Raw genomic sequence first — 25,660 nt, forward strand, 5'->3', positions numbered from 1 at the left:
CATTGTGATACTTATTCTAAGCATCATCTGTCTCAACTTTGTGTAAACATGCCAAAATAAAACAACCATCCACAATGTTGAGCAATGGAGAGGGAGGATTAGGAGGGAGAGGGAAGGAGCCAGAGGAGAGGAGGAGGAGAGAGAAGAGGAGGAGAGAGAAGAGAAAAGCAGGGAGAGCAGAAGCTGGAGGAGAGGTCTTGGAACGAGGTGGAGAGACAGACTAGACCTAAGATATCACTAAAAGCAAGTATAAATGGTAAAATTTGAATGGTAGGAAACCATGTGGGCTTGGAGGTTTAGGATGGAGTAACTATTGCTCAGCATTGTGTTCTAGGTTAACTAAATAAATCCTAGTCTCTGTGTGGTGATTTGGGTATACAGCTGTTTAGGATTAACAGCAGCGTTACTAAAAGATATATCAATGGTAAATACTAATTTAATACAACAGACTTAAGCACAGTTAAGACTGTAAGACAGGTCAATAGACAAGAATTGTCTTATACTCAGGGTCCCTCTGTCCAGTGTTACGAAGGAAGAGAAACAGCTACTTAGAAAATGGTGGTTTTTACATACGACAGCAAAGTGTTCTGGGTCAAAGTAAGCACACAAAATAGTTCTTTCTTTTATGAAACGCAGGTCTAATCTAACAAATTATACAAACATACCGTGGTTGTAGCTGGTGTGTCACTTGCCTAATATGTTCAAAGCCCTGAGTTCAGTATCAAACACTGGGAAATCACAAAAACATCCCTAATCAATCATTTTTTCTGTTTCTAGAAAGGTCTAATTTCAGGGTTGAGTTGTGTCTGATGCTTAGTATTTTAGAGGGCTCCTTACTAAAAGCTAAAAAGTGTCAGACAGATCTCAAGGTAATTAGTTTGGAATGCTTCAAATTATGCTTCCTGATAATTAATGAAGACCATCATTCATTTTTTTAAAAACTTTTATCAATTATACTTTACTCACTTTGTATCCCCCCAATCATTCATTTTTAATCTGGTGAAAAAGTTTAAAATTTACTATCATCACTGCCTAATTACTACTCTAACTGCCCTTTTTTGTTTTAAAAATATAAAAAAATCTCTTTTGTTTTTTTCCTAAGTGTCTTTTATAAAAATATTTTTATCTCCTTTTATAAAGGAGATTTTTTATCCTTTAAAATTAAAATATAATTACATTCCCCTCTTTCCTCCCTCAAACCCCTCCAACGTAACTTGCCTTGCTCTCTCAAATTCATGGCCTCTATTTCTTTAATTGCTTTCTCTCTCTCTCTCTCTCTCTCTCTCTCTCACACACACACACCTCTCTCACCCAGTCTGTATAATATTAACTGCACATATATGACTTCAGGGTGACCATATTTGAGGGTTCTTCCCTGGGAAAACCTGCTTCTTCTGTGCTCTGCATTCCTTAGTTGCCTAAAGTTCTTGGTCTGGGTTTGAGGCACCATGAGATTTCCTCCTTCCGTGTTAGCATGCCTATTGGTGCCCTTATTTATTTTTGTTTTTGAAGACAAGTCTTGCCATATGGCCCAAGCTGGCCTTAAACTTACAACTCTCCTACTTTAGCCTCTTGAGTATGGGAGTATAGCTATCACACCTAGCTATAGTCCAGTCTGCTTTTAGGCCCCATAAACTTAGTTTCTTTATGTATTCTGTCTAGGTACCATTATCTTTTGAAGTCTGTTCTAGTTAAGCCTATGTACCAGCATTAAGACATTTAGAGTTGTTTCAGATTAACAGCATCAGGTGCAATGACTGAGATGGCTCACATACTGGACAGCCTGACATTTAGGGTGACCAGGTTGTAAGTGGAGCCACGACAAGCGTCCCTGGCAAACCAGTTCACCTGTTTCCCTCTACAGGCCTCAGCACACAGACCTTGTAGCTGTTGTTTCATTTAAATGGCACTAAAATGTAGTCTACTTTTTAATTGTTTTTAATATATTCATATGGCAATACAGGTTTTTGTTATAGCCAAAAAGTTCACTAAAGTTAGGGTTGAACCTATTCATTTTATTTGAGATAATATAAAAATAATAGACGTCCTCCCTCCAAAACGTTCTGAAACCACTTCCCCTACAAAAATGCATCTAGAAGTTGATACTGTTTAATCTGTACATTGGAGTGTGTGTGTGTTTTATCCTTTCTAGCACCACTTAAATCATATTTTCACTTTAGCTTAAAACAATATACTATAGCCCATAAATAACATGGTGCTGAATGCAAAGTTGACTTTGTCCATTTTTCACTAAAAAATAAAAGTTCAAAGTACAATGAAAATAGCCAATGTATGGTCATATTATTAAAAATAGCACTTTAGCTAGAAGTGGTAGTAAGCACCTTTAATCTGAGTACTGGGAAGGCAGAGGCAGGTGGCTCTCAGTTTGAGGCCATCCTGGTCTACAAGGTGAGTGACAGGTGAGGCAGGGTTATACAGCAAGACTGTCTCAATAGCAGAGACTTTGTAAAGCAACCAATCTCCACCACATCAGCCTAGAGGACGAGCTTACTTTGGATTGATTTCTGAAAGCGCTGGGTGCTTATTGCTATTCCATACTCTGTAGTTGTGAGTATTCTTCCAGGCAGCAACAAACGTTGTTCCGTAGTCTGATAACATCTTTTCATTATCTGCCAAGTAAATGGTTGGAAAAATGTTGCTGGATCACGCCATCCAGGTATGAATATTAATAACCATACAGGGTGAAAGATAGTTTTAAATCATACACTCATATTGTGGAGACACAACCTACAGATGTCAGCACACTTGGGTCTAGTTCCAGAAATCCTGTTAAGAACCTATATAGTCTTTGGCAAATACCTGGTCACTCAGAACTTCATTTTCTTAACTGAAAATAAGATGACTGAGCCACACATTTCCCCATGCTTTCTAAAACACCAAAACGCTTCCGTGCTTTCCTTACCACTATGAGAATCATACCACTTACTGAACAAAAACTTCAGACTTCATGGTAAGAAGACACCCTGGCTTTAAGCATATGATAGGGCAGTTAGAATATCTTCACAAATATCAAATGAGGTTAAGAAAAAGCAGGTAAACTGCTTTTTTACCCATGTTTTAAAATGTTTTGTTTAGACTCTTTGGTGCTTCATCCTTAAATATCTAAGCATTGTACCGTCAAAATGCTTAAAGCATCACAGGGTTTTCACATTCACACTAAGTCACTCTTGGCTTCATCCATACCACGGGGAAGTGTCAATGAGCATTTATTGGGCTTGGAAAGACAGAAAAGGTCTGGAGAACTGATTTAAGTAGCTACTGCCTTGCCTTTATCACACATGCAGGTTTGCTATTTTGTTTTGACACAGGTCTTGCTATGTACTCAGGCTGGTTTTGAAGTCTTGTAAAGCTTCTGTCTTGGCTTCTTTCTGTCCAGGCAGGTGCTGAGGCTATGTCTGACTATGTTGTTTGCTTTGAAGGTAAAATCCAAGTAGCTTTTACTGCCAGGAAAGGACTAGGAGACACACAGTTTCATCTACAGCATAAAAGTATGTTTCCTCAATATATTCCTGCAGCTCCCTCTCTCCTGATCATGCTTACGAGTGGGCTTGAGCCAGACTGATGCAGCCTCTCAACCAAGTGAATGTCCAAGTTATGGAGTCTTTTTTCCTCATTCTGCATTCTATAAATGGAAGTTTCTGGGATGGATATATATATATGATATATCCCCCATGAGAGGATTTCTCAGTGTAGCCTTGGCTCTCCTGGACTTGCTTTGTAGACCAGGCCGACCTCAAACTCACAGGAAGGTCTCTGCTTTCCTGCGTGCTGTGCTTACAGGCATGTATCATCATGTCTGGCTTCTGGGATTATTTTTAAGGCCATAAGTAATTACTAGCTATAAAGTGTTCAAACAGACCTTGCATGTATTAATTTTTTTTTTAATTTTAAAAAAGTTGAATGCCAGACAATAAAGAATATATGCCTTTAATCTCAGAACTACTCCATAGGCAAAGGCAGGCAGATCTCTGAGTTTAAAGCCAGCCTGCTCCACAGAGTGAGTTTCGGGACAGCCAGGGCTACACAGAGAAACCCTGCCTCAAAAAAACCAAACAAACAAACTTGACTACTCATGAGGCCAAATAACTGGTAGATATCTGGGCCTCTTTTCTAGATTAGTAAGTAAATTTGGATTACAAGATTTAATTTTGATGCCTTTGCTGCAATATTTGTAGAGGTGACAGACGTTTAAAAATACCCAACTAATAATAAATGAGGACTTGATCATTAGTTTTTCTTAAAATGAAGAACATCCTTGAAACCTGGACTTAAAACTACCCTAGCAGGTGGCAATGGTAGAAATGATTTAGAAGCCCTGTGGACACAACAATGCAAATATGTTTCATGATACCGTGGACATGTACTTTTACAGAGTATTATGAGAAGGTAAACGTCATGCTGCATATATTTCATTGCTATTAAAAAAAGCAAGGAAAGTTTTCAGTAGTGACAATGAAAAATATTCTGAAATCTACTTTTGCTGCAAGTCTACAAGTATTTGCCAGAGTTCCAAGGCAGAAAACCTCACTGCAAAGCTCCACTTGTAGTTCATATTGTTTTCTAAGTAGAATGAAGTTCTTTTAATTAGGAATGAAAAAGTATCATATTTCAGAATGGCATAAAACTTTGAAGGTTTAATTATCCAGAATATGCTTTGCAATGATTCCTTTAAATTTTTCTCTTTAGATAACTTGAAAATACGTAAGCAATATTTATAAACAGTTACCAAATATTGGCATTTCCTGTGATGCAAAATAATCAGCAGCCAAGCTAAAGTGAAAACAATCAGTATTGTCGTAACGTATGCTCATATTTCTACCATAAAGAAAAAAGTAATGGTCAGAAAGCATGCTTAAATACACTCACTTTTGTAAAGACTACCCCAAACCATAAAACCAAAGTCCAAAACATACATAGAGAAAAAAGTTTGGGAAAATATAAAGTATTCAAAATGTCAAAGAGTCATTATGTCTGTATGAGTAATAGGTGATTTTCTACAATGAATACTTCTTTCTTACACAGCTCAAACCTCCATATGCATAAGAACATGAAAATTTATAAGAGGAGATGTGGCTGAGTGCTTCTTACCTAACTGCAGTGTAGCAGCCAGCAGAGCGTGGATGTAGACTGCAAACTGAGCCCGGATCCACTCGTCACCTCCCTCCCAGCCTGTGCCATCCAGGAACACATCATCCCGGTTCTCAGTCACGTGCCTCACTAGGTAATCTGCAAACCTTAGGTCTGCAGTGGTTGGGTTAAGCAGCTTCCTAAGTTCTGGATCATGGATCTGGATCAACGCTTCTTCTACCTAGAAAAGTACCCAGGTACAAGTCAGAGTTGTACACTCACACAAATATCCGTGGCACATTTTTAAAAAGAACTATTGGGGAATTGAAGCTGGAAATAAAAAAAAAATATGAGTAACACTATTCTCAAAAGAGGAGTCTAAGAAAGAGCAGGCTTTTACACTGATATTTCAATATCCTTTATTTTTATGAAAAAAATGCCTTCTCTAATTTTAGAAAATACACGTAGTAGAAGATAGTTGACTCAATCAGTGGTTAGGAGCACTTGTCACTCCTGGAGAGGACCTGGGTTTGGTTAACAGCCCTACATGGTTCTTTGTATCCATGTATAACATCAGTTCCAGGGCATCTGACACCCTCTTCTGACCTCCATGAGTACCACGTGTGCACATAGCACACACATACATACATTCAAGGAAAATAAGAACACATATAAATAAGTCTTTAAAAAAAAGAATGACTTGAAGGGAAAAAATATATGCAACTAAGACTATGACTTTGAACTATAAAAGTAATTCCTGCTTTTAAAAATATTTGGTAGTTGGCACCTCAGTCTCCGACTGAGTACCCTAGTAAGGGGAACAGGGGCTGTCTCTGATATGAACTCTGTGGCTGGCTTTTTGATCACCTCCCCCTAATGAGGGAGCAGCCTTACCAGGCTACAGAGGAAGACAATGAAGCAGGTCCGGATGAGAACTGACAGGCTAGGGTCAGATGGAAGGGGAGGAGGACCTCCCCTACCAGTGGGCTGAGGGAGGGGCATGAGAGGATATGAGGGAGGGGGCTATAGCAGGGATACAAAGTAAATAAACCGTAATTTATATATATATATATATATTAAAAAAATAGGGCTGGAGAGATGGCTCAGTCGTTGCAAACACTGGCTGTTCTTCCAGAGGACCTCAGTTCAATTCCCAGCACCCACATGGCAGCTCACAACTGTTGGTGACTCTAGTTCCAGGGTATCTGACAACCTCACACCAATGTATATAAAATTAAATAAATTATTAAATAAATAAATAAAATTAAAAATATTTGGCAGTATAAATACTTTGGGAAGTATAGATACATACAATGAAACTTGCCCTTGCGTTAACACAGACAATGAAACTTGCCCTTGCGTTAACACAGAAAAGAACAGTTATAATTCCTTCAAATTTTTCTATTTGGAGGCTATACATACTCCAAAATATTTTTAATTCTGTAATATTTTATGTACAAAAAATTCTTAACTTTCAAGGTTTTATTTTGTTCTTTAGCTGCTGTTGGCTAAACTTAGGCCCTTACACATACTTAGCAACTGCTCTACCTTTAAACTCAAGAATGAAATAATAAAACATCTATCAAACAACTTCTAAATGTTAAAGCACTCTGTGGTTTTCCCACCTGTACCTTCCTATCTGGTATATATATTTTTCCTCACTTAAATTGGGGATAATAATAAATATAATTTTGAATCTTGGATTTTTCATGTGTTATATTTCAATCATTTTCCCATAAATCACTAACTTTCTGTTAGTAGTTATAAAAAACTTAGTGCAGTTAAAAATCTCCCCCAACATTTTTCAATTGTGAAATTAAATGAATAATTAAAAATTTTAAATATAGGGGGCTGGAAAGATGGCTCAGGTTAAGAGTACTGGCTGTTCTTCTAGAGGTCCTGAGTTCAATTCCCACCAACCACATGGTGGCTCACAACCATCTAGAATGAGATCTGTATATAACATAGTAAATAAGTCTTAAAAAAAAACTTAAAAAAATTTAAAATATATTGTTAAGGTATAGAATATCTACTAAGCAAGATATGTATTTAAATTATTCTGAAAAAAAAATCCACATTATGAGGACTGGTTTAGTCAGCATTTACCAGTTGTTTGATAATGGGAAAATCACTTGACTTATATTCTTTAGCTTATGTATATGCAAAATGTAGCTAATACCTATCATAGGTCTGTTAGAAAAAATCAGATCAGCTAATATATATCAAGTAAGTGGGCATAGTAAGGTATGCCTTTAATCCCAACACTTGGGAGGCAGAGGCAGACATATCTCTGGCCAAACTGGTCTACAGATTAAGTTCCAGGAAAGCCAGGGCTATATAGAGAGCCTGTCTCAAAAAAACAAACAAACAATCAAAATATATATATATATATATTTTATATATATATAATTAAAATGACTGGAATATAGTAAACATTATTTTTCTTATTTTTGCTGTTCCTAAGGAATAAGTGAACCAGCAGGCCAAGTTCATACAATCAGACATAAACGTACTTCCACAATGGCATCACTGAGGTGCTTCTGTTGTCGAAAAAGGATGTTAGTAGCTCCAGCCACAAATCCTCGAACAGTGACATCAGAGAGAAGATGATGCTGCTGCAATGCCATGTAAGGCAAACACAAATATCCCTATGGATTACAAGAGCAACAGAAAGTAACAGAAAAGTGAAAAAAACAGCTACTTGTCTTTACAAGCTAAAAGCAAAAAGAACAGAGAGTGAAAGAAATATGCATTCTTTCCTGCCTGCCCAGTTAATCTTTGACTCACTAAAATAATATTCACAGAGGAATGTCTTGCCTTGACTGCTAATGGTCCAGTCACTGATTAGCTAATTTTCTTCAAGAATGGTCAAACCTCTGCAAGGCTGTCTTACTTGATCACTTCATTCTTGGTTCAACTTAAAGTCTGATTTTTAAATTTATGAAATTAAAAACATTACATCCACAAAAGTATGTTGTCTAAAAGGAAGCAGTTAAGAATATTAAAGCATGTAGCTGCACACAACCATCAACATGCAGTGAGGATAGCAAAGCATGCAGTTTACTCTCCCATTGTTAGAATCACATAAAAATGTCAAAATATTTGCTACAAAGTAGTTAAGACAAAGTTACACTGGTAGTGTCTATTTACTTTCTATCTGAAATATCACTGTCTTAAAATTATAGTTGAATCACTAACTCTCAGCAGGCATTTAAGTCTGCAAACCAATCAAGCAAAAGCAAGCTGTGGTGACCAAAAGGCGTGGTCAGTGGTATTGACTTGTGTATGAAGGCAGGGCAGAGCTGCTGAACCTCTGATCCTGTTTGTAGCCTCGGGTTGTATGTAAATCATCACACTTACAGAAAACTTCTAAGATTCTTATGCAGAATCTTTCAGCAACAGTTTCTATGTCCTTTTCTGTGAATAATTTAACTGGGCCATGTACAAAGAACTTTGTCTTGAAAAAACACATACATCCTTCTGCCCAGTAGTTTAGCTAAATGTATCCTGCAGACATAACAGATGTGTTGATATATTTTTAATACAGCACTTTTCATTGTAAGCTGCATGAAGAGAGTAGTAGATAAATTTCTATTCATATGATGAAAACATTCTAAAACTATAAAAAGTGATGAAGTTCAACTCTCAGGAATGTTATGTAAAAGTGATCAAGGGGTAGAAAAAGATGGGCACAGACTGCTATCAATTGTGTAAAAGGGGCAGAGAAAAACTATGCATTTCCTTATGCTATAAGACACGGCCAGAAGGAAATACTATGCTAGTAATGTTCAAAGCCATTAGAGAAGGCAAATGGGTAGAAGGGACGGATTAGGAAATATTTCTTTTTGGCTCTAGAGATTGAATGCAGCATTGTGCACATGCCAGGCATACATTCTACATCTTCAGTGCATTGATAGTTTTATTGCAGGTGCGCTGAGCATTTTTACTATTGAGCTATGAGGAAATAATATTACATATTGATACATCTGTTCAAAATAGCTTTAATGTGGTGTCATTTTTCTTTTCATGACATTCAAGTGATCTAAAATGTTTGGAAGGTGGTAGAATACAGTTTTGCTGAAGAATATAGGTTGTTTTGTTTTTGTTTTTCTTTTTTCTTTTTCCCAAAAAGCAGAAGCAAATTTCACATTTAAACCTATTCCTGGCTTTCAATTATCTAGGACAACTAATACTCAAATTTGAAATGACAGCATACAGTGATAAAGCAAGACAAAGAAACAGAACAATTATCATGTATGATTAACATACACTAATACACAAATTATAAAAAATAAAAATCCCAAGCAAGCATCACTGAGATATTTGCATATTCATATTCTCAAAAGTATTCATAATACCTAAGAGTTGGAGGCCATGACCAGTGGATGAATGAATTAAACAAAAGTAGGGTAGAATAATATAATTATTCATCTCTTCAAATAGCCAAACATTAAAAAAAATATTCTATATATTCAATTACAAGCTGAAAAGTTAAGTGCATTTGCTTTTATTTTCTGAAACAGGATCTGCCTATGTATCTTGGGCTGGCCTCAAACTCAGGATCTTTATGCTTCAGCTACCATGCTGTGTCACAGTCATATGACACCATACATGGCTGCAGTAACTAAATTTCATTTTTAAAAATGTTCTTTCAAATTGACATACAGAAATCAAAATGAAGAATCTTTTGTTTTGTTTTGTTTTGTTTTGTTTTGTTTTGGATACAGGGAACTCTGTCCTAGATCAGACTGGGCTCAAACTCTCAGAGATCTACCTGCCTCTGCCTCACTGAGTGCAGGGGTTAAAGGAGTGCAACACCGTGCCTAGCTATGAAAAAAAACTTATCACAGTTTTTATTGTACAACAACTCATTTTACTAAATGACTTGTAACTGGAGATGAAAGGTGACACATGAAATTAAATAGAAAGGGATCCCAGTCATTTCTAGCCAGCCCAACATTAACTATGCCAGTGTGCACAATTCCAGTACAAAATCAGGGAGGAAAGGAAGGAAAGCCCTCAGTACTGGATTGTCACAGCCCAAAATATTTCTTTCTTTTTCAGTCTCTCTCACTCCTACTCCTTTCAGTGTTCTCTGCTCCTTCAGTAGCAGGGCAGCAGAGCATGAGTTCATGATTTGTTTTAAATTTTTCTAGTTGGTCCCCGCAATTTACTTCCTATTACTTCATGGGTATCCTGATAGCTTCTAAACTCATCATTTTCTCAGCCTTTCTGTTACTTTTGTGTATTTCTTAAATCAGCTCTCGGGAAAACATCATACAAACATTTGACAATCTATTACCTCTAGTGCTTACAGAGTAAATCTGGTCTATCAGGCTGACATGGCATCATCCTTATGCAAGTTTAAATACTAAGAGCTGGGTAACTGGCTAAGAGGTTAAGAGCACACACTTTTAATTCTAGCACTTGGGAGGCAGAGACAGGAGGATCTCTTGAGTTTGTGGCCAGCATGGTCTATAGAGTGAGTTCCAGGATGGCCAGGGCAACACAGAAAAACCACATCTCAAACAAAACAAAACAAAAGCAAAAACAACAAAGCACAGGCTATTAGCAGCAACCGCAAAATGGCTCACAGCCTTATGTCACCTGAACTTCAGGTGACAAAAAGTCCTCTTCTGACCTGAGCAGGCAATGTATGCATACATATACGTGCAGGCAAAACTTTATACATATAAGATAAAAATAAATCTTAAAGCAAAAGAACTCCAGGAGGAAGAGAGCTTAAAGACAATTTGGTTTTAAAACATCTTCCAAAATTACTGACCAAAAGGATCTGTATTAATACTTAGAAGTACGATAAAGCAACATTGGGTTTTACTCAACAAACAATAAAACATAAAAACAAGAAGAAAAATGATGTATTTATTATAGTAACAGTGGTAAGCCTATCACATAGTACTGGCATAAAGCACATTAATCTAATCACTAACATGGATAATCTTTACTGAAAAGATTCAGATCACTTTGAGTAACCTGATACTCAAAAGCAAAATTCTTTTTCAGTTCATTTGCCTTCTGATAAACAATGCTCTGAAAGACGCAGAAATGACAGTTAGGAAATTTCACAATTTGGGGTTGGAGGGACAGTACAGTGGCTAACAGCAGTTGATGCTTTGCAGAGGACCTGGGTCTGGTTCCCAGCACAGAAATGGTGGGTCACAACTCTCTGTCATTCCACTTTCCAGAGATCTGGTACTCCCTGGACACAGGTACACATGGCTCATGTACATATATTTTCTTAGTTATGGTTTCTATTGATGTGATAATATACCATGACCTTTAAAGCAAGTCAGAGGAAAGGGTTTCTTTCACCTTAAAGCTGTCAGGTCACAATCCATCAATGAGTAAAGTTAAGGCAGAAACTATGGGGGAATGTTACTGCTTTGTTCCCCATGGCTTGCTCAGCTTCATCTTATATAATCCAAAACCACCTGCCCAGGTCTGGTACCAACCATAGGGGGGCTGGGCTTTCCCACATCAATGTTTAATCAAGAAAATGTCCCAGCCAGGCACTGTGGTACACACCTGTGGTCCTAGCACACATGGAGGCAGAGGCAGGTATATCTCTGTTGAGTTCTGGGCCAGTGTGGTCTACAGAGTGAATTCCAGGACAGCTAAGGCTACACAGGGAAACCCATCTTGAGAAAGAAAAAAAATTTTTTTCCTCTTCCAGGTATGTCTAGGTATGTCAACTTCACACAAACATATCACTCATTAATCATAACCTTTCCTTTCTTGGTCCATCCTATATATTAAAAATCATAATCTAAACAATAATTTCAAAAGTTCTTCAGTCTTTAGAATATCTCAATACTTTAAAATTCCAGGTTTTCTTTAAAAGTCTAACATCTTTTTAAAAATTCAGTCTCTCTCATATAATACTCATATAATATAGGATAAACCTAAAATCTGTACATCTAAAGAAACTAATCAAGAGGGAGGACTCTTGCTAAAATGCTCAATTCCTATCCAGAAAGGGAAAGAGGATGGACATCAGAAGAAGGAGAAAAGAGGGAACAAATCAGGAGCCTGACACAGAGGACCTCTGAAAGGCTCTGCCTTGCAGACTATCAATGCAGATGCTGAGACTTATGGGCAACCTTTGGGCAGAGTGCAGGGAATCTTAGGAAAGAAGTGGGAAACAGACCTGGAGAGGACAGGAACGCCACAAAGAGAGCAACAGAACCAAAGAATCTGAGCACAGGGGTCTTTCCTGAGACTGATACTCCAACCAAGGACTATGCATGGAGATAACCTAAGACTCCTGCACAGGCAGTTCAGTATCCAAGTGGGTTCCATTGTAATAGGAACAGGGACTGTCTCTGACATGAACTGATTAGCCTGCTCTTTAATTACCTCCTCCTGATGGGGAAGCAGCATTACCAGGCCACAGAAGAAGACAATGCAGCCACTCCTGATGAGACCTAATTGACTAGTATCAGAAAGAAGGAAAAAAGGACCTCCCCTATCAGTGGACTTGGGGAGGGGCATGCATGCAGACGGTGGAGGAAGGGAGGGATTGGGACGGGAGGAGGGAGGGTACCACAGGAGGGATACAAAGTGAGTAAAGTGTAATTAATAAAGAATTTTAAAAGAAGATAAAAAAAAATTCAGTCTCTCTAAAACAGTGGTTCTCAACCTTTGTAATGCTTCCTAATATAGTTCTCATGTGGTGATCTTCAAACATAAAATTATTTCGTTGCTACTTTTTAAGTGTAATTTTGCTACTGTTATGGAGTGTAATACAAAAGATGGCTCTGCCATCAGAAGCATACACTGTATGTTCCACAGGCTCACAAATGCTCCTCTCCACAGCTGTCTTTGATGCTCATCACGTTACTGGAATCTCCAAAATGCCGGTATCGTGGTGCAAATGGATTGCACCTTCACCAACAGCCCCTCTTGGGTTTTCTTCAGGGGCTCTGACACTACCATATGATGCTAACTCTCAACTTCTTTCCATAACCTCTTCAACCCTGTGGCTTCTTTACCTGAGGCTGCACATTCACCAGTGGCTACACAGTCACCAGTGGCTTTTCACCATGCCAAGCCTGAGTTACTCTCCATGTCCTCTTCATGCTTTCAAAACCAGTACCACCTAGGAGACTTTTACACTTACCAAGTTCAGTGGCCAGCACAATGAAGACATCTTGAACCCCTCTGGACCCCAGCTTGTGTGCTGACCCAGAGAAAACAGACTTTTTAAGGTTTCTTTATGAAACAGCCCAGGCTATACTGGAACCATGCCAATTTAGAGACCTGCCTACCTCTTTAATCAAGGGACTAAAGGTGTGTACAATTACGCCCAGCTTTAAATGTTGTTCTCTTTCTAATCACAGTTGATTCTTTAGCTCCAGCTGACCACTATCTATGGTCCCAGCAAACCACTTAGTGGTTCTGATTTCTTTTTTACTTGTAGCAGATTCTTAACCCCAGTTGAACACATCTACATATCTTAACTCAAAATAACAAATGGCCATGACAGTCTTTAAGGAACTCTTCTTCAAACTTGCCCAAGAAGCTTTCATTTCTCTCATTATCATTTTCTAAGTTCCCATAACAGCTCATTAGCATCTGAATACTCAAAGGCTTTTCTAGACCAAAGTTCCAAAGTCCTGTTTCTCCCCAGAACATGGACAGGTCTGTCACAGCAAAATCCCATGAACCTCCTAACAATGTCTGTATTAATTAGGGTTTCTATAGCAACTTGAGTTCATTTCGCCTTACAACTCTAAGGTCACAATCCATCACTGCGGGAAGTCAGGGCAAGAACCTGGAGGCAGGGACTGAAGCAAAAGCCATGGAAGAATGCTGCTTACCAACTTGTTCCTTACGGCTTGTCCAGCCTACTTTCTAAGAGAACCCTAACCACTGCACAATGGTGGCACCACCCCAAGTGGGTTGGCCACATCCATCATTTATCAAGAACATGCTCTTCAGACTTGTCAACAGGCCAATCTTATCTTTCAGTTAAGATTCCCTCATCCCAGATATATCTAGGTGTTTTTAAAGTTGACAAAAACCAACTAGTACATGTAGGCAAAACACTCATAAAAATTAAGGTTATAATTTGTGGAGCTGGGGAGATGGCTCATCAGTTAAAGGTATCTGCTGCCTGGCTTGATAAACTGAGCTTCATCTGTGGGGACCATAGGTCAGAGATAACACGTCCACAGTCCCCTTTGATCTACACATACATACTCATCATTTTTTAAACAAAACACAATTTATGGCTACTTGTTGAACTTAGTAATTTGTGAGACATGAATTTTCTCCCAAGATCATCAGATTTCAGTTTTAAGTTAATTATCTTAGTCAATAACCAATTAGGATAATTTCAGAATCCAGGAGAGGCCACAGAATGAGTAAAAATGGCATTCTCTGTTAATTCTGCAATATTGATTCAATGCAAGCTTTTTAAGGATGCTGAATAACTCAGATTTTCCAGGAAATATACAACACAGGAAGACATAAATGTTCAAGTCAAGTACCCACTGTGTTACTTTTGTGTTGCCATGCAAGGCAACTCATGAAAGGAAGAGTAAAAGGTTTAAGGTTCAGACTGGAGTCCATAGAGACTTCAGATGGGTATCCATTATGGTGGGGAGGCATGACAGTACATGGCAGGCCTTCTGGTAAGAGCAGGAAGCTGAGAGCACAGATCTTCATGGCAAGCAGAAAGAACAAACTGCCATGATGTGAGGCTTTTACTCTAAAAACCTGCCCCAAGTGACGTATTTCCTCCAATCAGGCTACACTACCTAAACCTCCACTAGGCGGTACCACTGACTGGGGATAAGCATTCAAATACCTGAGACTATGGAGAGCATTTTTTGTTCAAAACACTACACTGCAACTCTCTGGCTCCCATGGGCTCACAGCCATATCATAATGCAAAAATGCATTCCAATTTTAAAAGTCCCCATAGTCTTTTAATGTCTCAACATTATTTAAAAATCTAAGGTCTCTTGTAAGAAAGATCTGAAGGGAATCTCTTAACCACTTATAAAGTCAAAACACAAATTTCATACTTTTGACATATTTTGTCACAGAATATACATTGCTATTCCAAAAGGGAGGAAAGGGAGGCATAGTTAGGAAATACAAGTCCAAATCAAGACTGAAACTCAGGAGGGCAAACTCCAAATCCTGAAGTTCTTTTTCTGATGTTGCAGATTTCAAGTTCAAAGGACTTAGATAACTCTGCATCTACAGTTTTGCTACTGGTAACATACATCTCTCTGGGCTGGTTCTACTCCCTGTATGCAGCTCACTCTTGGCAGATATCCTATGGCTCTGGCATAATCAGACTCCACTTCAACAGCCTCATGCAGGCCACAAAACCTCTTTGAAGACAGAGGAAGAAACCATGACCCTTCACTCTTGTATCCTTCATATCTATAAAGTTAGCACCCCATGAACATCACTACCAAGTTTGACTACCAGCTTGGCATGGACCCTCGCCCCCTAATTATATTAGGAGCAGAGTTTTTGAAAAGCAGGAAAGGCTTTAGGTTCTTTTTCACAAGTCAGAAGCTTAGCTGTTTGTCTTGTCCCAAGGGCACCCTTTCCTTTATAGCTGGCCTCTCCTTAATGGCATTAAGTTCCTTAACTCTTTCAGCACAAGCTTTGTCTCCATCAATTAGCTTCTTGGTTCTCTTTAAAATGTACATTTTTTTAATTTAATTGCAGATCTGAGTAAGAGTTATCACTAACAATCATGCCCGATTCAATACTATGTTGCCTTGAAATTGTCTTGTCAAAGAAATTAATTTATTTCTTTAAAATTAGCCCCAGGCAAGTTGCTTGGACAACTTTTCTGTTATATAAAACACCATGACTAAAGCAGGTGGCTGGAGCAAGAAACTGAAAGCTCACATATTCCATGGAAAATAAAGAGAAAGACAGAGACAGAGTCAGAGATAGCTGTAAATGGTCTGAGACTTTTAATTTCAAAGCTCACCCCCATTTACATACTTCCTCCAGCAAAGCTTCACCACCTAAACTTCCTCAAACAGAACTGCCACCAGGGAACCAAATGTTCAAATACCAGAGAATCCTGGGGTTGATTTTCATTCAAATCACTATACCCATCCTTCTTTCTTTTCTATATGAACTTTTACTTCATGTATAAAACATGGATAATGTATACAGACAAATAAGACTTTGCTTTAATTACCTGGAAGTCATATTTGTCCTTTGAAGATGACACCTACCATAAAGGACAATAAATATATAAAGAGTAAAAAATAAAAATGAAACCTTTTCTGTTCCATTCTGAAAAATAATTCACAAATAACAATGAAACTTTTTCCTGAATAATTTAAAAACAAAACCAAAAACATTTCAAACGAAGCAGCCCCAGAATGTATCTTGATATCATTGTTACTGGTTTACTGAACCATCTTTATGTATCACTGATGTTAAAATATGATATACTAGCTGGGTAGTTTCTGTATGCCTTTAATTGCAGCACTCAAGAAGTAGAGGCAGGTGGATAACCTGGTATAGGGTGAGTTCTAGTACAGCCAGGGCTACACAGAAAAACCTTTAGAACCCTCCCCACCCCCAAAAAGATATCCTCTGACATAATTTGAATCAGACTCAATTTGATTTATTACATAGTGCTTAGCTGTTTCAAAGTTACACTTTTGGGTGTTTTTTTGTTTGTTTGTTTGTTTGTTTTTATTATTAGCTAGAATCTTGCTATGTACCCCAAGCTGTACTACAGCTTGGAATCCTCCTAGTATTATAAGTATATATCATGATACCTGTACTGAATGAATTGTCATAAAATGATTAAATAAGTAGTTTCAGCATATAATTATAGCATATAATATGTATACTAACAACGTTATACATTTAAACAATTTTTTTTGTATTAAAATGCAAGTCCTTAGAATTATACTATTTTTTTTCTAAAACAGTCTTTCTCTGTTGTGTAGGCTGACCTTGAACTTACAGGTTCAAGTGAGTTTCCTGCCTAGTCTCCTACCTAGTTGGGACTACACAATATAAGGACAATATTTTAATAGATAGTTTAAGTCCAGTCAGGATTGTCTAGGCTTCTTTTTTTTTTTTTTTTTTTTAAAGATTTATTTATTTATTTTATGTATATAAGTGACAGACAAGGGCACTAGATCACTTTATAGATGGTTGTGAGCCACCATGTGGTTGCTGGGAATTGAACTCAGGACCTCTGGAAGAGCAAACAGTGCTCTTAACCACTGAGCCATCTCTCCAGCCCTAGGCTTCTTGTTAATGGACTTCAGTTCACTGTTTTCAAAGAGAAGTCTGAATAATTAAAAAACAAGCAAACAAACAAAAAACAAAAACAAACAAACAAACAAAAAAAAAAAACAGACCTATTTCAGTGATTGCTGGCCTCATTACCTATTGGAGTTCAAAAAACTCTTTCCACCTAAAACCTCCTGAGTTGTTTCCCCATAATTTTCTTAATATGGTCATAGATTTAAGAGCACTATTCATTATGTATTTTTTTTTTTTTTAGTTTTCAAGGACAAATTTCAGACCCCAAAAATGTCTTCAAACAGTTACAATTAATATCCTCAATATGTGTTCAAATATTCAAAGTTACAATTAATATCCTCAATAAAGGATACTGCATTTTACCTTTGTAAAGATGGCCAGAGGCATGCCGTATTGATCTTCTTCCAAACCAGAAATGAGCCCTGGTATAAGGACCACCTGCCTGGTATTAGCTTGAGGCTGTACAGTAATTGGAGGACTGTCTGAGGGTACAGAGTCTTTTTGAAATAAATTTGTCTGGTCTGACCCCATCTGTTCCCTTTCTTTCAAGTTGGCATCCTCTAGGACACTAGGATCCAAAGTTTCCCAGTCACTTTCTGAGGACTCTGGAGATGGACGAGGTGGAAGTTTCAAATATCGGCCAGTATCACTGGGTTCTTGTCCTTTGTTGTTGTTATCTTCTACTTGGAAGCAAGGCTTCTCCGACTGGAGGACAATGTCTCCTCCATAGTTTCCTGCCATGATTTTTGTGACAGTTTCTAAGCTGGCACTCGAAATGTCAGAAGTAGACTCAGAAATAAAATCATCTGCATGGAGATTACTTTCTTGAAGCCCAGCATCTTCAGACATACTCTTTCGGGGTCTATATTGAGAACAGTCACTAAGGCCATGCTCAATCATGCCTAAAATACAAAATATCGAATAACAGCTTGGCTTGTAATATAAAAGAAAATAAAAGGTGTCTATTCTGTTTTATATAGTAGAAATTTCCTATAATTTTTTTAAAGTTATATTTGCACCTGTTTAATGAAAATTTCTATTAAAATAAAGGAACAGGATGGGAAAGCTGGGTATGGCAGTAAATGAATTAATCACAGGATTTGGACGGCAGAGGCAGGCAGACTTGAGGCCAGTCTGGTCTACAAAGTGAGTTCCAGGAGAGCCAGGGCTACATAGAGAAGCCCTATCTCTAAAAACCAAAAATAAATAAATAAAGAGAGAGAGAAAGATGGTAGCTGACAAGATGTGCAAAGGTGCTTGCTGCCAAGCCTAAAGACAGACCTGAGTTCAATACCACAACACACACGTGGAAGGAACACTCTTACAGGTTGTTCTCTGACCATCAGCATGCTATGACTTGCACTGCCCTCTATACACAATAAATGTTAAAAATCAAAATAAAATAAGGAAAGAGAACCACAGTGTAAGAAAAAAAATAACTTTTGCCAAAAAGAAAACTGAAACAGGAAATGTTAAACCTAATAGTTTATTTTTGTATAATTTTATTACTAAAAGTCTAAATTCCAAGAACATTAAACAAAAGAAGCTATGGCTATCCTCTTACCTGGAAAAAGGGATAACACAGTCATTAGTGCACCCACCAATCTATTCACTGGAGAAATGTAAAAAAGAACCTGAAATGGATTCAAATGAAATTAAATTAGAAAATTCACAAGACTGTAATAATATATAAGGGAAGGATTCTTTGCCTAAGAGTATAATTCTTAAAAACAAAACAAAACAAACAAAAAACCATGAGTCATGATTTAAAACAACAACAAAATCAGCTTTCCCACCCACCACAGTTCAAGCACAATTTGCCAACGAGGTCTAGCGATGATTCAAATGATCAAAGTACCTGCCAAGCTGGATGACCTCAGACTAATGTGAATGTTCTACATAGTTAAAGGAGAAAAAACTGCCTCAAAAAATTGTCCTCTAACCTTTACACATATGCTGTGGTGACTGTGAGATTGCAAACATGGTGCGAACACAAACGAATGCACACGCCATGGGAGCGCGTGTGTGCACGCACACACACAACTTTGTGTCTGGTTAATTTCATGATTTTTTTTAAGTTTCAAGTTCTTTATAGTAAGGTTTTAATAAATAAAAAAATTAATATAATTTAAAAAACATTGACAACAGACACTAAGTTACCACAGTAGACTGTTGGGCAACAGAATATTCACATGTTAGATTTATGGTTTCACAAATTATTGGTTAAGGTGGTGTGTCACCTTTAACCAAATGATCAAACTGCATATTACTAAGAACAGTACTGTTTTAGCATATTCTGAGGTCACATCATCACTGCTGCAATGTCTTGATAAAAATGTTTAATATGAAACTAATCACAAGAAAACAATCACACATTTCATTCTGTAATACTTGACTATATTCTTTTAAAAAGTGCCAATTGTATTCACATAGACCCACACAGACATATATACATAGATCAATTAAAAAGTGCCAAAATTACTAATAGACTGATGGGATAGGCCAGAGTTATTAGAGAAATAAATGCAAAGGCTAAAGTGCAATAGAAATAAAATTTAGACTGTGAGTGCCAGGTATTTACTCCATAGCCCAGGCTGGTCTGGAACCTGTCACACTTCTCCTGCCTTAGCTTCTCAAGAGCTGAGATTATAAGCCTGTGATACTACATCTAGGTTTCTTTTTTTTTTTTCCTTTTCTTTTTTTAACAGATCATCAGAATTTTTAAAAATTAAATTTTACTTTATGTGTGTTTTGCCTGCATGTACGTCTTTGAGCAATGTGTATGGCTGGTGCTTTCAGAAAGGCCAGAAAAAGACATCAGCATCAGATACCCTGGGTACTGGAGTTACAGATGGTTAAGAGGTACTATGTGGGTATTGAGAATCAAACCCAGTGACTTTGGAAGAATAGCCAGTATTCTTAACTGCTGAGCCATCTAATTCCAGGTCCTATGCCTGGGATTTTAATCTTTATTAAAATAAAATTGTATTATTTATTATTTTATGTTCATGTTTATTTGTTTTCTCTGAGACAGGGTTTCCCTGTATAGCCTTGGCTCACACATTGTTCTGCCTGCCTCTGCCTCCTTGAGTGCTGGTATTAAAGTGTGTGCCACCATGCCTAGCTTTATGTTTATGTTTTTAAGCGCACATATCTAAATGTGTGTGTAGACTAGAGTGAGACATCAGGCATCTTTTCCAATTGCTTCTCCACCTTACTACTTTTTAAGACAACGTCTCTCAGTGAATCTGGAACTAAGGACTGGCTAGAAGGTTTAGTCAACTGGCTAGAAGGTTTAGTCAGCAAGCCACGGAGGGCTTTAGTCTCCACTTTTCCAGTGCAAAGATGACAGGAGCAGTCTACTGTGTCAGCTTTTCACACAGGTGCTGGAGATCTGAACTCAGATGTTTATGCTTGAATCACAAACACTTTACTGACTATGTCATTTCCCTAACCCCTAACATCCTATTTAAAATAAAATTCTACTCTCCCTAAGGCCCCACAATGACACTTATCTTTTCCAGTGACACAAAAATTGTTTATTTCACATAGTGTACTATAATTACATTACTTCTGAACAAATCAAATTAAAATGTTAAGGTTGAAAGAAAAAGCAATAAGCTACCAAGGACATTATTATAACTAGAACTAGTAATGTATGCTTGTAATCCCAAGATTCAGAGGTTAGAGGCAGGATTATAAAATTTCAATTCTCACATTAGAGATCCTGTCCAAAAAAGGAAAAAAGAAAAGAAGATTATAACATCTAGGGAAACTTGAAAATAGATTGTAGATTGTTATCCAGCCTTGTTTCAGTGAACCTGTATTTGTTTATGAAATGGAGATCACAGAAGCTGGAGAAATGGCTCAGTGATTAAGAACACTCACTGCTTTTGCAGATGACTCAGGTTCAGTTCCCAGCATGCACACAGCAGTTCACAACCATATGTAACTCCAGTTGCAGGGGATCTGAAGCCTTCTTCTGTCTTCTGAGGGCATCAGGCACACATGTGTGCATGAAGTGCATATGCATACATACAGGCAAAACACTTAATACTCATTAGATAAAAATTAATTTTAAAAACTGGATCACAGGCTTGATAGATAACTTTTAGCCTAATGTGCCATGAAACATCTTGACAATAAAATGTAATTGGATATTTTTATTGCTTGGAGTTACATGCAATATACAAAATAGTTGGTTAATAATTTATAACTAATTTTAAATGATTCTGTGAGAGACTCTTTCAGGTAGTGTTGAATGCAACTCGAATTAATTCAGGAAAAAAAATCCGTTACAAGAGAATTATTGGAGCAAGGAATAATTGGCTTAAAGTAATGAGCTATAACAAACACAGTACATGGCTGGTCCCTCAACATCCCTCTACTTTAGTTGCACTGAACAGTTAATATAAGATACAAAACTAGCTGTATTTCAGAATTAGCTTCTGATTAGTCTAAACCATAATTTTAGCAAACTTTTTTTTATAAAGGGTCAGACACATTTGCTTTGTGGGCCATACAGTCTCTCACAACTACTCAACTCTGCTCCTACAAGGTGAAAACAGCTACAAACAATAAGCAAATAGTAGGTATGCCTGTTGTCCAATAAAACTTTTTTTTAATTTTTAGATTTATTTACACACTATACTGCCTGCACATGTGTCTGCAGGCCAGAAGAGGGCACCAGATCTCATTAGAGATAGTTATGAGCCACCATGTGGTTGCTGGGAATTGAATTCAATACCTTTGGAAGAACAGCCAATTTTCTTAACCTCTGAGCCATCTCTCCAGCCCACCAATAAAACTCTTATCATGGCTCAATAGTTAACAACTGCAGCTCTTGCAAAAGATCTGACTCTGAGTTCAATTCCTAACACTCACATTAGGTAACCTGTAACCACAACTACTGAGTATCTGATGTCCTGTTTCTGGCTTCTGTAGGTACCTGTTTACAAGTGCACAAACCCACACACAGACACGTACACACACATAAATGCAAATAAAATATTTCTTAAAAACAACAAACTTCTATAAAAGAAAGTGGTAAGCTAAAATAGGCTATGAGACCTAGTTTGTTGACCTGAAGTCTACAATGACCAGGTGTGTGTGTGTGTGTGTGTGTGTGTGTTTGTGTGTGTGTATTTGGCAATCCGATCTCTGTGCAGTACAGAGTGGTGTGGAATAGAAATTTAAGTCAATTCATGTAGGCAGACTTTGGGTAACAATTCTGAATTTAGTGGGCATGTTGCCTGATGGGCCTAAATGAACCTGCTGTTTGAGGTTGCAGTTTTCTTTGTCCTTCCAGCCATTTTGAGCTCGGTGAAAGTGCAGGAGTCCCTCTTTCTAGCAGGGCCTCTTGCTCTCTGCCTGACTTCATCTGGAGAGTGCTTTAGACACAGTGCCCCTAACCATATTTGATATGTGACCTCCTACAGCACCCCCCGCTAGCTCTCTCCTCCCTGGGCTTACATGATAATTAGGTACTGTGATTCCATTCATATGATAGGATATAATAGTATCCTTGAAGTGCCTCTTTCCAACCAATTATGTACACCTATCCTTAGAGACCCTCATCCACCAACCAATGAGTATATAGACATTGTTCTCTGGAATTAAAGTTGAATTAGCTCCATGCTGGTTCCTGGGGTGTGTGATTCCCTAAAGCCAGATACACTTCCATTGTGGGCTGCAAGGCGATAGCCCTCAGGCAAGAAGGAAAACCACCATGAAGGAACAAATTCATAATCAATGATTTGGGAAGGGGTACTGTGTCTGAGGAAGCAAATAGCCAAATTACTGTTGGCAGTTTAATGCATACAAGAGCGATCAGCTCTAAGTAAAACTAGCTAGACTGTAGGACAAAGAGAAAACCTGAGGTCACAATACCCTGGAAGCACCAAGTCAACCATCAATGCTGAAGTCTGAGTGAATGAACACTTCTATTTAATTAGTTTAAACTTCTTATGGTGATGGTGTAATTGAATATATTCTCAAAATGCCTCCAGAAAGAGCAAAGAAATTTGTATGCCTAAAATAGTTTTAAAAAATAAATAAATAAATAATTGCTTTATTTGATAGACAAAATGTCATAATAATTAAATTCCATGTTACATAATATGTAAAAAAAATACCAATAAAAGATAAAACATCTGTTCTTCCTTTATATCTCACCTTTTTTTCAAGAAGAATTAGCTTAAACAGGATCAAGACCTGCAGAAAGAAAAAGAAATGCAGTGTTGAAATACGAACTTGGGCTGGGCATGGTGGCATACACCTGTAATTCTAGCACTTGGGGAGGCAAAAGGCAGGTGGATCTCTGTGAATTTGGGGCCAGCCTGTTCTACAGAGTGAGCCTAGGCTACACAGAGAAAGCCTGTCTTGAAAAACCAAGAAAAAAAAAAAAAAAAAACAACCAACCAAACAAAACAAAACATAAACAAACAAATAAGAAAACCAAGAACTTAACTCTATTAATCATTTATTGTCTTTTCTCAAATATAATCATGTTATAGAATATTAAATGATTATAGTACTTGAGATATATGAAAAACTACAAGCTTGAAATTAAGCATTACCTATGTCCTCTAAAAATGTGAATCATTTAACCTTTAACTGGAATAGTCTTATTTTTGGAAGAAGTAGTGTTATCTCTGCTGTAAAAATTTCAGGCTTCTGAAAAAGCTGAGATTTGAGAATAGGAAGCGGCTCAGTTGGTAATGTTCTTGCCTACCGTATACATGACAGCCTGGTGTTCAGATTCCCAGAATCATGTAAGCAAGGCATGGTGGTGCACACTTGTAATTGCAGTACTCAGAGGTGGATGGGGAGGATGAGAAATTCAAGGTCATCCTTAGCTACACAGTGAGTTCAAGGCTAGCTTAGAATACATGACACTGACATGGTATTTAATAAGGTTTGGTAGATAAGTGACTACCGTGGTATGTCCTCAACAACTTACGCTTTGACAATAAAGATCATAATCTCCAGCACCAAAAACCACAACAAAAGAAAAATTAATTTATGTAGAAAAAAGTTCTACTTTCACAGAAACACATTTCTTTCAACCCATACTAAGTGAAATTGCTAAGATTGCAGAATAAAGAAATCCAAAGCAAACCCTATTGAGCAAGAGGTACTCCCAGACTTTTACCACACACAAACTCCTGACGCCTCCAGGTTTGTACAGCTAAGAAGCTGTCTTAGAAGAGCAAAACCAGAATTATGCCGTCAGCTGATTGAGATGCTACCCACTGAGTGCGTAGGCAAAGGAACACAAGAATAGACTCTCCCATTTCAGTACATTGCAAGTTGATGGATATCTCTCACACCTTGTGTCGAAAATGAAGAACAAGATCTCGAGGAGACAGACCTATAATGTAAACAGGAGAGCTAAATGTGAAAGGAAGAGAATATCTAAAAGAGCAAATGAGAATATGTACATATGCAAACATTTACGTGATATATGGTAAAATACATATATTCTCAGAAGGAGTACTAACAGAATCTTCCCCTAAAATGAAAATGTTTAAAATAAAGTTTTAAAATATGCCTTGTCAAACACATTAGCCATGTGGTCACTGAACAAACACTTCAAATGTGGCTTTTAAATACTGTATATATAATATACAATATAATACTGCAATATAATACACTTATATCTATACACTATTAGTGGATACAGTTTTATTCTACCCACATAAACCACAAATGTTTAAAAACCATAAAGCTTATGCCATAGTGCAGCCAGTCATTTAAATGCGACTTCTGGTCATCGTATTACATATACCATTATTTCAGAATCACAGAGTTTACCAATTACCACAGTAAAACAGAAAACTTTCTAAGAGTATACTAGTAAACCACAACTTGGCTACTTCACACTGAAATGGAAACTGAGATAGCACAAATCACCATATCGTTATAACTTTTTACCACAAAAGATACTTATTGACTATCTCAGCTAATAATGGATTTTTGAGTTGTTAAAATGGTGTACATTTAACATATCCGCAAGCTGAAGACTCTCGAGTCAAGAGTTAAGCAGCATTCTGGTCCCCATTCTACTGGGAATTGAGCTGATTAGCATTAACAGAAAGTGTGGAATACTATTTTAAAAAGCTGAAACTCACCTGTGCAATACCTGTTACTATCACTACCAGTATAAAGTAATGATCCATCTCAGTATGAATGCTGGCTAAGAGGATATTTTAAGACAGAAGCAAACTTAAGAACTCGGATTCCATACAAAGATTGTGTGAATATTTAATTATTTGTATAG

The 25,660-nt window shown here is 37.4% G+C and overlaps 1 protein-coding gene across 2 annotated transcripts in view; it reads right to left on the minus strand.

The window, feature by feature from the left end:
• The window catches only part of Avl9 (AVL9 cell migration associated), a 52,820-nt gene that overhangs the window by 11,512 nt on the left and 15,648 nt on the right, over positions 1–25,660 (minus strand). For both annotated transcript variants that reach the window (XM_021657869.2, XM_021657868.2), the window contains 7 exons: positions 24,711–24,751; positions 23,554–23,592; positions 18,944–19,013; positions 17,743–18,281; positions 7,602–7,736; positions 5,110–5,329; positions 2,513–2,630 (listed from right to left, as the gene is read on the minus strand). In XM_021657869.2, coding sequence (XP_021513544.1) covers positions 2,513–2,630; positions 5,110–5,329; positions 7,602–7,736; positions 17,743–18,281; positions 18,944–19,013; positions 23,554–23,592; positions 24,711–24,751 — 1,162 coding nt within the window. The remainder of the gene's footprint in view (positions 1–2,512; positions 2,631–5,109; positions 5,330–7,601; positions 7,737–17,742; positions 18,282–18,943; positions 19,014–23,553; positions 23,593–24,710; positions 24,752–25,660) is intronic.

The sequence above is a fragment of the Meriones unguiculatus genome, chromosome 3 (genome assembly GCF_030254825.1).
Source record: "Meriones unguiculatus strain TT.TT164.6M chromosome 3, Bangor_MerUng_6.1, whole genome shotgun sequence".
NCBI lineage: Eukaryota > Metazoa > Chordata > Mammalia > Rodentia > Muridae > Meriones > Meriones unguiculatus.